This window comes from Pelmatolapia mariae, linkage group LG14, assembly GCF_036321145.2.
Source record: "Pelmatolapia mariae isolate MD_Pm_ZW linkage group LG14, Pm_UMD_F_2, whole genome shotgun sequence".
Classification (NCBI taxonomy): domain Eukaryota; kingdom Metazoa; phylum Chordata; class Actinopteri; order Cichliformes; family Cichlidae; genus Pelmatolapia; species Pelmatolapia mariae.
In genome coordinates this window covers 26467931-26481982 of record NC_086239.1, presented here as the reverse complement: position 1 = coordinate 26481982, position 14052 = coordinate 26467931, and the positions used below count along the sequence as shown (strand labels likewise).

Sequence of the window (14052 nt, the reverse complement as noted above, 5' to 3'; positions counted from 1 at the left end):
AAATATATTACTGTGCCATGTTATCCCATTTGACCATCTCCGTCCTGATCTGATCTTTGCAAACATGGATTCTTTCTTTATTTAAAACCTCCACCATCTTCTCCTTTCACAGTTGTACTTGGTGATCCATTTGTCTGTGTTTTGCTGTTGCCTTGTATTGGCTGGATTGTTAATTGTTGTGAGTGTTGGTCTGCTTGGTATTCAAAATCAGTTATTGTATATAAGCATCTCTTTATTAATCCCTTATTTCATTTATCTGTGTCCACAGGATCCTGCCTTTTTGACAGGCCCAGGTCTTCATCTGTTGACCTACTCATCGAATCATCACTTGCCACAGAATCAAACGCCCTTTCTCCCTCTAAAACATACAGAAACAAAGAATTTCACCAGTCAGAGACTTCTTATCTGGTTGTTGGTGTTGGAGAAGTGAGGAAGGAAGAAGACTATGCGAATTACCAGCCAGAAGTCAACAAATCCAAGATCATCTCCACAGGAACAGAGAAAAACTCTCTTGTATTGCCTGCAATGAATAGCCAGATGCAACTGGATAAACCAGAAACGTCATTAAGTAGCACAACATTCACAGTTGCACCTTCAGTGTCTTCATCCTCCTCCCCTGTCCCCTCATCTGTGGCCCCTCTTTCCCCTGTCAACAGGTACTGTGATTTAAAGAGCCCCAGCTCTATGCATGACAGCACAATTTCCAGAATTATTGATGCTGTATCCTTAAGCAATGAGGAAGACACATGTGGCTCGGTTTCAGCTCTTATTGGTCAGTTTGAAAGCACTGTTGACCAAAACAGTTTCACATCTCATGATATGATCCCGTCCCATCATTCAAACTTGAGGCCTACTACCCCTAAAACAAAAGAAGAGTTCAGATCTCCTCTGAAAACCAGCGCAGATTCCCCCTACAAGAAAAATCCCACAAGTCCCCAGAAGGCAGTTCAAAAAGCAAATAATGTAAATCGGGAAATCTGTTCACCTCACAAAACTACCCAACCAGCCCTCATCTCCAGCCCAGAAACCACTGAGCTCGAGGAGGTCTATACCATTCTAGATGAGGAGGTTTTGTCGCCAGTATCAGTGTACAACCTGAAGAAACAGACAGTCCATGTTCAGGCAGACACTTTAAAGAGCACACCCTCAAGCAGTTTGGGGTCATCTCCAGCAAAGGTGGTTCAGGGACTGGGGAACAGTCGTAATATAGGCTGGGATTGTGTGGAAAGAAAAAGAGATGAGGAGATAGAGGAGAGGGTGTATGAAGAGGTGACTGATCCCCCAGGACCAATGAGTGAAACAGAACAAAATACTTCTAAAAGGTACATAGGCTCTTCTGTAAATGGTCACAGTTTCCACATTCCCCGCGATTCATCTGGAAAGGTTTTTACAGAAGTGGAGTTAAATGTTGATGAGGATCCACTGGAGACTATGCTGACTTCCCCAAGACATTATGAGTTTGGGCTTATGAGTCCTATCAAACGCCAGGCTATTTATGAAAACCATGAGTCCACTCCCAGCTGCTTCCTACAAAAACAGCCTTCTTCATATTATGATTCCCAACAGCAGTACTCATCACGTTCCTCTCACATTGCATTTTCACAGCATCATTCCCCCATGAATCAACCTTCTTATCAGCATTTCAGTCATGACGAACATCATGACAGCTCCCAGACTTCCCTCCACTATAGCCTTTTTAACTCTAGACCCTCTAAACCCAGTCCACTGCGTCAAAACAGCTACCCCATACCTCAGAGAAATTCCGAGGCCCTTAACCACACCAGAGACTTCAGCACTTCCTACCAGCAGAGGAGCTACAGTGGGAATCGTATCCTAAACATGTCTCATCAAGACAAGCTGGGGTATGAACAGCTGGAGAGGGAGCAAGCAGGATGTTACCAAAATGGTATTTCCTCTTCGGAAAGCCTCCATGATCAATCTGCTACATCTGTAAACAGCTGTAGAGACAGAGGCCTTTATTCCCCCCCTTCAGACTGTGAAGCAGTATACAGCCATCTGGACTATGACTGCTTTATGTCCTCTCCAGCTCCACAGAACAGCCAGCTACACAACCAAAGTCAAACACAATCATTTGACCAACAGCAGTCATGGAACCACGAGGTTTCTCAGATTAATTATAGGCACCAGCCACAGGCTGAAACCAGAACTACACGACAGTCTAGTTTAAAGCCTTTATCACCTCTTTCTCAGTCTGATACTATAGACTCCACAGCCCCCAGCCCATGCAAATCCAAATCCCTGGGAGACTTAACCTCTGAAGACATATCATGCAACTTTCAGAGCAAATACCACATTATTAGTCGCAGTTTCATCACACCCCATATGAGGAAGCAAAAGAAGTCGGGCACCATAGAGGGAGTAACTTTCCAGTCACAGTCTTGTGATCCTCTTACCGAACAGCTGCGTAAGCTGGTCAGTTTGGAGGGGGATGACAGTGACATTGATAGGCCCCAGTCTCCTCAGTTGCAAGCAAAATCCCCACTGTCACAGCCACAGGCACCAAGTTTAGCTCCTGTTGTGTCCAGGGATATAGATGATTCCCCTCCACCCCTAACACGTCGCCTATCCTCCCGTAGTCAAAGCCGTGTACGTCACATCAATAGCCGGGCTCGCGAAAGACAGCAAGAAGCTCTAAAACCTCGCTCAGGGGTGGTCATCAATAGCACTGGCGACATTGGTGGGGTGGTATTAAGGAATAAACCAGCCTCACAGAATCCTCCAACGAACAGACACTCTACTGGTTCTTACATAGCAGGTTATCTTGGTCAGCTGGAGGACAGGGGACTTCCCGAAGGAGCTTGCACATCATTACGTTACGGAAATGGTGACCATTATGGAGATCGATACTATACCGATGACTCTCTTCCACCTGCAAACACAAGCCACTCAGTGTCTGAGCCCGAGGTCTACTTTCTGCTCAGACTCTAATTCTGATAACTTTACATGAAATTAAGAATCTGCCAGTGATTCTTGATTAACTTCAGTTATACCAAAAGTCTGGGGATCAATGAAATAAGCACTTGCTTGTTCTCATGTTTGTTAGCCCCAAGTTGAATAAATGTTTATTCTGGGATGTTTTTAGAAAAGATAAAAGTGAAGCATCTCATATAATCCATGGTTGGATCTGACAGCATGAATTGCCTGTATGAAATGTCCACTATTTCAATAGTGAATGGTCTTTCTAGTCGGATATGTATCGTCTGTATTCTGCTTAATGTGTAAATGTACTTGGGAACTTTGAGTCTCTCCAAACGGCTTCCTAGACTGATTGTACAGATACTTGTTATCTTTGTCCCTGTGATGTACTGTCCAAAATATGTACACTGACTATGAAGCAAAAAAAAAGAAGTATTGGCTGTTAAGCAGAGAGGGAATGTCTTTCTTTGTATCATTTGAATGTGTAGTAGTATCAAACAGCTACTTTGAATTGATGGGTTTCATCTTCATATCAAATGTAAGTCTTCCTTCTCTTTCCAGTGGTATTTCTTTATTTGTGTTGTGTGTAAATATTCCTGACATGATTTTTCATCTCAGATGAGTTTTAGTTGAGAATCAGTTCTAACTGTACATTTATGTTTGTGCATGTTACTTGTGAACATGTCAAGCATGACTATGCACCAGTTTATACAATAGGTGTTGCATTGACCAACCTTATTTGCACAGAACAAACAGTTGTATTGGATACAACAGAGGGCATAGGCTTGTTTGTATTGGGTGCAATACAGTACATAGACTTCTTTGCTTGGACTTGTTGCTCTTTTTGATTTGTAGAATTTGAAAATGTGATTGCAAATTAAGAAAAAATTGAGTTTTAAGGTTTTTATTTTTATAATTGCTTTGATACAGACTGCAAAAATGATCTTTTAGTTCTGTTCATTTTTATTTTGTATACGTGATGGACTGAAAAGGCAGAGTGACAACTACACTGGGCCAAGCAGAGGAGAGGAGCGTAGTAAGACTGCAGTTTTGGTGGTTTTTTCTTTTTTGTTTCAGTGTTGCACCATCTTTTTTCTTTGTATGGCTGCTCACTGAAGACCTATGAGCATTTTCTTATCAATGCAATAAAATTATGAGATATTTGGTTTCAACAAATGACATGTTTTTTTCCTGCGTAGTAACAGATAATCAATCAAGAATGCGGCTGAAGCTCAAAATCAATTCATTGTAAGACATAAACAGCCTCTTCTTTCCCCATATGCTACCTAAAACGTAACGGGATGTAATTGCTCATGAAATGACTGTGTAATACAGCTGACAAATGATACACCTGTTGCTCTGGATACACAACTCCCACAGTACAAACATCCAGGGAAATATGAGAGAAAAGAGGCATACAGCTAGATAGTTTGAATGTTTTTTTTTTATTTATTCAACTTTAGGCTCATTAGCATAAGATTTGAGCCAAGACTTTGCTTTTCTACCCTAATGCTCAGTATCTCGGTCACCTTAGTTCATCCACACAATACCAAACATCACTATATCTATAACAGTGGCTGTAAACTTTTCTTTCCAAATGAAATATTAAAGTTACAAGCCACCTAAAAGCAAGAGACAGTGAAAATTGCCTTAATTATAAAGCTAATTTAATGGGTTTTAGAGAGGCTATGAGATGTTGTTATTTTTCTTATGTCAGCATAATACACACAATCTACCTTTTAGGTACACCTTGCTAGCACCAAGTTGGACCGCCTCAGAGGATGGATACACTGTCATAAAAGGATGGACATGGTTAGCAATAAAAGGTAAACTGTGGCGTTTAAATGATGCTTAGTTGGTGCTAAGGGACCAAAGGTGTGCTAGGACAATATTCTCCACACCATTAAACCACCACCAGCAGCCTGAACACCTGATGGAAGGCACAATGAAACCATGCTTTCATGTAGTTTATGCCAAGTTGTTATTCCTGCAGCTGAAATCAAGTCATCAGAACAACATTATTTACATATTGTAATTACATTTTTCCCAAAGGAACTGCTGCTTGCTGGATAATTTCTCTTTTTCAGATCATTCTTTGTAAACCCTAGAGATGATTGTGTGCAGATTCTACTAGATCAGCAGTTTCTGAAATACTCACACCATCCTGTCCAATGCTAACAACTATGGCAAGTTTCTTAAATCATTTTTTGACCTTCAGCAGACCGCCTTAAATGTATGTGATTGGCTAGTTGGATATTTTTATTAGCAAGTAGTTGAACAGCTATACCTAACAAAGTGGCTGGTGAGTGTATATGTACATAGTCTACAGAATTCTGGTCAGTAGCTGGTTTTGCCAGCTACAAACATCAAACAGTAAAGGAAAAGTAAAAAGAATTAAGACTCAATTAGAAAAATCACCAGAAGAAAGATTTGAAGGGCAGCTGGGAACTTGATCCAAAGGAGGATAAATAGTTTTCTAGTTATTTTTTTGGTTAACTCCTGCGTTACAATGACCACAGATTATATAAAAAAAATATTCACCCATCTTATTTTACACTTTACTGTAATTTCACTTGAGTTCGAATCATCTATATAAATGTAATGTTGAGAATTTGAGAACACATATTAAAAAAACAATTAAACAAGTTAAGGTGTAGCACTGGAATTCCAGAAGTAACTGGAAATCTTTCGGAGAAATAAGGTTTTCACAAGAATTTGCAGATGTTCATTCCTTGTATTTAAAAGCTCTTTTTATTATTATTAATATTATTAGTGTGAATGCTTGTAAAAGCATTCACAGTATTGTTGTTGTAATCTTTATTCTATTTTATTATTATTATTATAGATTCCGTACGTTTTTTGTAGTCCTACTCCTTCAAAACCGTTCAACTTAGAAAAACCATTCAAACACCGTTAGATTCCTCTTCTTTTGGACACGACTGCTTCTATTTTTCTCATTTTTAACATTTATATTTTTAATTTTATTTAACTTTTTTCAACAAAAATTTCCCATGTATTTCAATGGGGAGACCCTTCAAATCCTCATTCAACTTACTCATTTTTAAACTCCTACTACTTCCACATACATTGACATAGAGCCACCATTCAAACTTTAAAACGAAGACAAGACATTCAACTATTCAACTTGTATTTATCTTTTCAATATCTATTATACTTTTTCTTCAGTTCCAGATTAAGTTTCATGATGTTTTTTCAGCCGTTTCAGAGTTTATAATGGGTGTGTATGGGACGGAATGTTGCCGCTAGAGTGAGACAGCTCAACTGCTAGAGTGGAAGCAGGTCGAAAATTAATCTTAAAATATTTTTTAAAACTGCTGCTGTGTCCACGGTGTTTGGTCTACAGGTATGATTTTACCCTCAAAACGTAGCCATCGCTGTCCTCTTTCATCCAATGTGTTTACTATTGTAGTAGGTGTTATGGTTCTTTCATAAATGTCACCAATGCACAGCCTACTCCCTCCAACTCCTCCATAGACTCTAATGTTAAAATGGCTCAGAAGGTTCGTTTGAAAACCAGAAGTACAGGCTGTCTTTACACTGTCACCACGTCCATATAATAAACTCCACAAGCATGAAAACTGAGAATTAGGTAGACTAGACATTGCTGGCGCTCACGGTGAAAGAATTTTGTCAATAGGACCGGTACTTTTCATTTGGGAGCGATTTGTTTCGACCTGACTTTTCTGTTCATTTTAAGCAGCAAAAGTGAGGTGCATGTCTGTGTGCGTGTGTACTGAGCCATTGGGTGCAGTCACTATAGCAACCAGGCTCACACCTGCCTGCCTAACGAGCTCTGTCTCTCACTCTGCCAAGATTCATCTTAAACACTTCTCTTTCAACTGCTGCTGTGTCCACAGTGTTTGCTCTACAGCCATCATTTTACCCTCAAAATGTCGCCATCGTTCTTCTCTTTCCAACACCGTGTCTTTCAAAGCTCATAGATACAAACTTTTTAAACTGTGTGGATCCAAGTGGAGGGTTCACATTTTAGTCATTCAGTTATTCAACGCATATGAACTTTTAATATTCATTCAGAGGTTTTTTGACTCTGAATTTTCCTTTCTCATTTTTATTGAAAAACCTTTCAGCTATTTTCCAACTTCTTCTCTGTGGATTTTAGCTTTTAGCAGTTCAGCACTTTTGTTTTCAGGCGACAATTTCTGTATTTTTCATGTCATTCAAAATTTTTAACTTAAATTCAGCAATTAATTCATTTCAGTGCATACATTCAGATTCAAGCATTCACACTGCAGTTTCTTCAGAAAATGCACTTTCTAGTTATTATTATTATTATAGTATTTTGACATTGTGTGTTCTGCAAATGCTACTACTTTTGAGCCATCTGATACTGCAGATAAAAAAAATAAAATAAAATAGATCAGATGTGATGTAGAACAAGTCTGGATGAACCTTGTACACTAAATACATTTCTGTTCCTGTAAGCAAAAATGATAGAGCATTTCTAAAATATTGTTTTGAACCTGCAAATAGCAGGGGAATAGTATTTTAATAGTAATTGTAGTAATAGTAGCAATCTTGAAAAAATTGTGCTTCCACAAGTGCCTCTGTAGTCCAACTGCTCTGGGAATTTGTGCAGTCAGAGCTCCTTATTTCTATTTTTTTTTTTATCTATTGGCTTAATGTAAGCATTTGTTGTGCTCATTCACTACACCAACACTTCCCAATTACCTTATTTTATATAAAATACTCATGACCCCCTGGGGGTACAGGATACAGGGTACAGCAACCATACTGTACTCTCATACACGCACCCACCAACCACCAACTTCATGCATGCTAATTACTTAGCATTCAAGTGTTTTTCCACTATTACTCTGGAGAGGAGTCATTTTATTTTATCTGCTGCTTGAGTCATCAGTTTTACTTCCTTTCAAAATGCTTCCCACCTGTTATAAATACCCACATCAACACCTGACATGTGCAGAGAGGGAGGCAGATATGTGTTGGTCGAGATAGTGGGGACTTTGTAACCAGGTGAAATCATGTTTTTGTTTAAAATGCCCTTTCTTCTTGAAGAACTCATATGAAGCTCTATAGGATTTAATTTAATTTTTTTATTTAGTAAAAGTGTATTTGACTTATTTTACAGGTTTGATTAAACTGTTTTGTGCTGAATTGTGTTTTACATTTACTAGATTTACTGTAATTATGATTCATGAATTTTCTGACATTCATGTGTGACATATCCAGAATGGCTGCTTCCACATTTTGGCTCCCCTTGCATCCCACTAAGTGGCTCTCCTCAGCCCTCTCCCTGCTGCTTGTCAGCATAATGGGTAAACCAGTGGGACTGCAGGGGTTGCAGGTGACGGTGTGCTCCCAGCTGGGTGCGCCAAGCAACAGGGGTGTCTTTCAGGATGGAGATGTGATTATCGGTGGACTCTTTAGTTTGCATTACATACCTTCAGCTGTAGAACAGGACTACACCAGACTGCCACATTATGAACCTTGTAGCGGGTAAAACTTACTCAAAACACGTTTGTTTGTTTGCTGCAATATGTATCATTTCCTATTATAAAATCATATCCTGTAACCTTACCTTTCACAGGTTGTTTAATTCACTATGATTTTTTTCCTCCTGTGGTCTCAGTTTAGAATTACAAGCACTAAAATATATGTATGCTATGGCATTTGCCGTGGAGGAAATAAATCAAAACAGCGCTCTGCTACCAGGAATAAAACTAGGTTATCATATACTTGATAGCTGCGGCCGATACCCCTGGGCTCTGCAAAGTGCTCTCTCACTGGTTGGAGGAGACAGACACAGCTGCAATTTAACAGCCTCTACACTTTATTCTGAAGCTTATGAACAACCCGGAGAGACAGCAGGTTTGATTTGAAATGTCATGAAGTTAAAATTTGAAAAGTTCATGTCAAACAACAAGTAATATGATCCTATGACTGTGTACAGAAGCTGCTTTTATTTATTAATTTATTAATTTATCTAACCATCAGGTGTTCAGCCTGTTCCTTTACTCATTGGAGGTCACGCATCTACAACAGGAGTGATACTGTCTAGGATCCTAGGGCCTCTCTCTGTACCAGTTGTAAGTTTTTATAATGGGAAAAATGACTGATGATAATATTGTATAGTCATCTTTGAAGAGCTAATATATTTTGTAAGTTGTAAAAAACTGATATTTGTGTGGCTCACAGATCAGCTACTTGGCTAGCTGCCCCTGTCTTAGTGACAGGTCCAACTTTCCTAACTTCTTCAGAACAATCCCCAGTGATATCTACCAAGCTCGGACCATGGCACAACTGGCCATACGCCTCAACTGGACTTGGATTGGCGCTGTGCTTGCGAACAATGATTATGGTCAAAAGGCAATACAGGTGCATGTTTTTCTATTATGCTGTAAATTGCTGAATAAAATCTTTGTGTCCATCTTATATAATAAAAGATAACATAGTGGTTGTTTATACTTCCATATTCCAGGTATTTCAGGAAGAGATTAAGGGGAAAAGGGTGTGTTTAGAATTCATTGAGACTGTCCACAGAGAAACTATTGTGAGTGATGCCAGACGGGTGGCGCTTACGATCCAGTCTTCAACTGCAACTGTGATACTGATCTTTTGCTGGTATACAGATGTACAGAAAATATTTGTGGAACTTGCCAAGAGAAATGTGAGTAAAATATATTGACACTAGTAGGGTAGGAGTTCATCAGTAAACACAAACTTGTGTTCTGAAAAATAAAAGCACTGCTGGTTTTATTGCAAATTTTCTTTATTTTGATATTTCCTTAGGTGACTGGCAGACAGTTTCTGGCCAGTGAGGCCTGGAGTACCAGTGACGATCTTCTTCAAGATATTACAATCTCTAAGGTGGCAAGTGGGGTTCTTGGTGTTGCCATTCGGAGTTCATCAATACCTGGATTTGAAAATTATCTAAAAAAGTTGAGCCCATCTCATCGTCCTGATGATGAATTTCTGGGAGAATTTTGGGAAAAGGAGTTTGGATGCAGTATTGTGAATGCCTCACACAATATTTCTACCTCATCCCATGTGAAAAAAGCTTCTATATCACCCTGCAGTGGGACAGAGTCCATAAATGAAGTGCAGCATTTCTTTAGCGACATCACCCAGCTAAGAGTGGTGTATAATGTCTACCTTGCTGTTTATGCTGCAGCCCACGCCCTTCACAGCCTACTCTCCTGCCCCAGTGGAAAAATCCCTCCTCAAAACAACATCTCTTCTTGTTCCTCTCCAAAACACATCAGAACTGTAGAGGTGATCATAATTATCACTGTGTGAGCTATTAAACACAAGTGCTGGACTTTAAGATTTCAATAAGTTGAATACTATAAAGGACTTTCAGAAATGCTTTTTATATTCTCAATCCTCTGCTTTCAGCTATTGCAACACTTAAACACAGTGAATCTCACAACACCACAAGGAGAAGTGTTTTATTTCCAAGGAGGTGACCCCCCAGCAAAGTATGACCTTGTGAACTGGCAGAACACACCCAAGGGGACGCTTAAACTTGTTGTGGTTGGTCATGTAGATGGTTTTGACCTCCACCTTAATGAGTCAGCTATTCAGTGGAGCACAGGATCAAATCAGGTAGTCAGATTAACAAACTGCTTTAAGGTTACTGATTAATTTGCTGCAGAAAGTAGTGTTCTTGTCAATTTTTATAAGATTATGCCATGTGTCTTGTGGTTTTTATTTAGGTGCCTGATTCAGTGTGCAGTAAAAGCTGTCACCCAGGTACATGGATGGCAGATAGGAAAGGGGAACCTGTCTGCTGTTTTGACTGTATCCCATGTGCTGAAGGGGAGATTAGCAATAAAACTGGTAAGGAAATGTAAGCAGAGTTCTGGGGTAGTGTTTACCCTGACCCTTGTCTACTTTAAGTTCATCAGCACTTTTCATTTTTCCTGTTTTCAATCTGCTTTTCCTCACTTCTTTACCAGATTCACTCCAGTGTGAGCAGTGTCCGTCTGAGTTCTGGTCTAATGCTGAAAGAATTGCCTGCATCCCTCGCCAGCTGGACTTTCTTTCCTTTAATGAAACTTTGGGCATTACTCTCACGACAGCAGCTGTGTCTGGTGTCAGTGTGACAACCGCTGTCTTTGTCGTGTTTCTTTTCTATCGTCAAACACCTATGGTGAGGTCTTTGACAAAATGTGAAATAGAGTTTAAAGTATTGATTCATTGTTTCATATTTATTTATCTTTTCTCATATCCAGGTACGAGCCAATAATTCAGAGCTGAGCTTCCTCCTTCTTCTGTCACTCAAGCTCTGCTTCCTGTGCTCGCTCGTGTTCATTGGCCGCCCGTCAGTCTGGTCCTGCCGGTTCCAGCAAGCTGCATTTGGGATCAGCTTTGTGCTTTGTGTTTCTTGCCTCCTGGTAAAAACCATTGTGGTTCTGGCTGTTTTCCGCTCAGCTCGGCCTGGTGCTGAAACTTTAATGAAGTGGTTTGGCCCTGGCCAACAGAGAGGAAGTGTCTGCTTCTTTACCTGTATACAGGTGCACATATTCCTGTATTGATGACATAATGAGAATGTTTGCTAATAGTGTCCGTTCTCTATAGTGGCTCACAATCTGTTTTATTAGCTGTCTAATCTACAAATAAAGTAAATTAATGTACAAATAAAGTACATTAATTTACAAATAAGGTACATTAAAAATGTGGGCAACAACAGTGGAGTAAGAACATTTAAATATTACTTTTGGGCATGATTTTTACAGTGAAATTTCATTGGAAATCCCATGCTTCATTATAATAATAATTTTTTAAATAATAATAACTTTGAGGTTTGTTTGTTCTCCATACAGGTTATCATCTGCGTTATATGGCTGTCTCTCAGTCCCCCCAGGCCTCAAAGTGATCTTGGTTTTCAAGGGTCAAAGGTCACCTTGGAGTGCACCATGGAGTCTGTCGTGGGCTTCTCCCTTGTCCTAGGCTACATTGGCCTGCTGGCCTGTACTTGCCTCCTCTTGGCGTTTCTTGCTCGTAAACTTCCAGACAATTTCAATGAGGCCAAACTCATCACCTTCAGCATGCTGATTTTCTGTGCTGTTTGGGTGGCCTTTGTGCCTGCTTACATTAGCTCTCCGGGGAAGTATGTTGTTGCTGTGGAAGTTTTTGCAATACTTGCCTCTAGCTATGGTTTACTGCTTTGCATTTTTGCCCCCAAATGTTTCATTATTCTTTTGAGGCCTGAGAAGAACACAAAGAAACATCTTATGGCTCGATAGTTTTTTTTTTTCTTATTCGATTGTGAGTGTAGAATTCTTTTTACATTTGTCTTTTATTAATAACTGAATTGAATTAGAAAAAGTAGTGGAGTTCTACTGTTAGTAAATAATAGAGAATAGAATCAAATATAATGCAATTATGTGTTCTGTGTCAATGTTTTTAGTGGTTCTTTTTTCCTGAGTTTTGATTAAAACCTGCACCAAAACCCAGTAAAATGCTTCACTTTGTTTGTTCTAGGCCATTTTTTTGTTTTTTTTTTCAATATGCCATCCACATTAACTGATTTAAATTCAGTGATTGCTTTTGTAACTTACTGATATGTTGTGTTGATAATAAATTGAGAGTTCAGGACAACTTATCACAACCATTACACACCAGTTTAAAGACAACAGGCCAACCCAAAACACTTATAGATATCAAATACTCAAAGATGTGCTGAGGCGACGTATGATATCATTTGGTAGTAAATAAATAAAATGACATTAGACTTTGATAATGGAAGATACACACTCCGTACAGAGAGGACTAATCTGTCAGGCAGATCACATTAATATCGTATATATTCTAAATATATACAACAATCAAAGTTCATGATAAATAGGTAGATGTCACATACACAAGTAACTTTAAAGATGGAGTAATATGTAGGTTTTGCTGAAACTGCATGTACCAAGTCATGGCCAGCAGATGGTAGTGTCATACCATTTATTGATACTCTGATCCTTCCTCTGGCTGCTTTGAAAATAATGTACATACAGCACTCTTATGACAGTGCAAACAGTCTTTTCTTTGACCCAAAGAAATTAGTCTCAGTCCAAATACAATTTGCAATAACAATACAATAAAGTTCATGGATTGCACTGTTAGTCCATGTTTTATTTTCAAAGGTAGTTTTGGGGTTACTCACATCTCTCTCTCACCGTATGTCACTTTAGACTCTGTGTATTTCAGTCACTGACATCTGCCACTTCCTGTAAACCATTTTGAATAGACAGTATGTTTTATGTGTGGCACAGAATAAGGATTTGAGGTTGGTACATCAACCACCCTGCAACTATTCACAGCAGTGTTTTAGATGAGAGCCTACGCTATTCGTGTATATTGGCGTAAGGGCACTCTCTGCAGGCTATTTTCAGATAATTTCCTCTCTGAGTGGATTCTTTACAGTGCCATTTCTGAGACAGGGGCAATCTGAAGGGGCTTTTTCATGAACAGGTTCCTTCCCAATCAACAATTTTTCATTTGCATGTAAAGCTGAAAAGCTGGATGTAATTTCCATTTGAATTTGTTGCCATGACCCTGTACGTGTTATATGAAACTACTCTATGCTTTTATACTTACAGAAAAGAAAACAAGTCTGTTTAATAATAACAAGGAATTCTGAATTTCACTTTGTCCATTTATAATAATAATAATAAATAAGCAAAACCGTAATAATATTTTAATCTATTGTTACTGCATCCATCTACATTAATCATTTAGAGGCCAAATAGAAGTAGAGGTCGTGTCATTTCTTGCCATGTTTAAGCCATGTTCCACTTTCTTTTATTTAATTGTGAAATTCCTGTACACACTGCAGGCTGTTTACACCTTAGTGCAGATGATTACGAACAGTGGTAAACCATGGAAACTTAATGAAAGGGTCATAGTGACCTGGAGTACAAATTGTTTGGAGCTTCTCTTCCTTTTTCCACTAATGTATAAATGTATCAAATCATGATGTACTCCTATATGAGTGACCAAAATGCTCTTCCAAAGACTGATTTTCAGCCAAACTATTCTATGTTTATTTTTTTTTTTTTAAAGTGTCCTACATGATTTTTTTCAATTTATTTCTACTTCTACTCAACTTCTATTTCAAGA

At 38.9% G+C, this 14052-nt stretch overlaps 2 protein-coding genes across 3 annotated transcripts in view; both read left to right on the top strand.

Annotated features, from left to right (window-relative positions):
- Positions 1 to 4090, top strand: part of plch1 (phospholipase C, eta 1) — a 69492-nt gene extending 65402 nt beyond the window's left edge. For both annotated transcript variants that reach the window (XM_063494441.1, XM_063494440.1), the window contains one exon: positions 269 to 4090. In XM_063494441.1, coding sequence (XP_063350511.1) covers positions 269 to 2949 — 2681 coding nt within the window. In that variant the 3' untranslated portion in view covers positions 2950 to 4090. The remainder of the gene's footprint in view (positions 1 to 268) is intronic.
- Positions 4091 to 8251: 4161 nt separating this feature from the next.
- Positions 8252 to 12188, top strand: LOC134640639 (extracellular calcium-sensing receptor-like). Its single transcript, XM_063492547.1, has 11 exons — positions 8252 to 8436; positions 8570 to 8772; positions 8929 to 9026; positions 9136 to 9315; positions 9419 to 9607; positions 9730 to 10212; positions 10336 to 10545; positions 10656 to 10779; positions 10899 to 11092; positions 11175 to 11456; positions 11766 to 12188. The coding sequence occupies exons 1-11, from the start codon at positions 8252 to 8254 to the stop codon at positions 12186 to 12188; spliced, it is 2571 nt and encodes an 856-aa protein (XP_063348617.1).
- Positions 12189 to 14052: the final 1864 nt, after the last annotated feature.

Bases quoted from the DNA above. Each gene is read 5' to 3' on its own strand.
- LOC134640639 (XM_063492547.1), top strand. From the start codon at position 8,252: ATGGGTAAACCAGTGGGACTGCAGGGGTTGCAGGTGACGGTGTGCTCC. The intron at 11,093-11,174 runs GTGAGGTCTTTG...TCTCATATCCAG, and splicing joins TCTATCGTCAAACACCTATG to GTACGAGCCAATAATTCAGA. The intron at 11,457-11,765 runs GTGCACATATTC...TTCTCCATACAG, and splicing joins GCTTCTTTACCTGTATACAG to GTTATCATCTGCGTTATATG.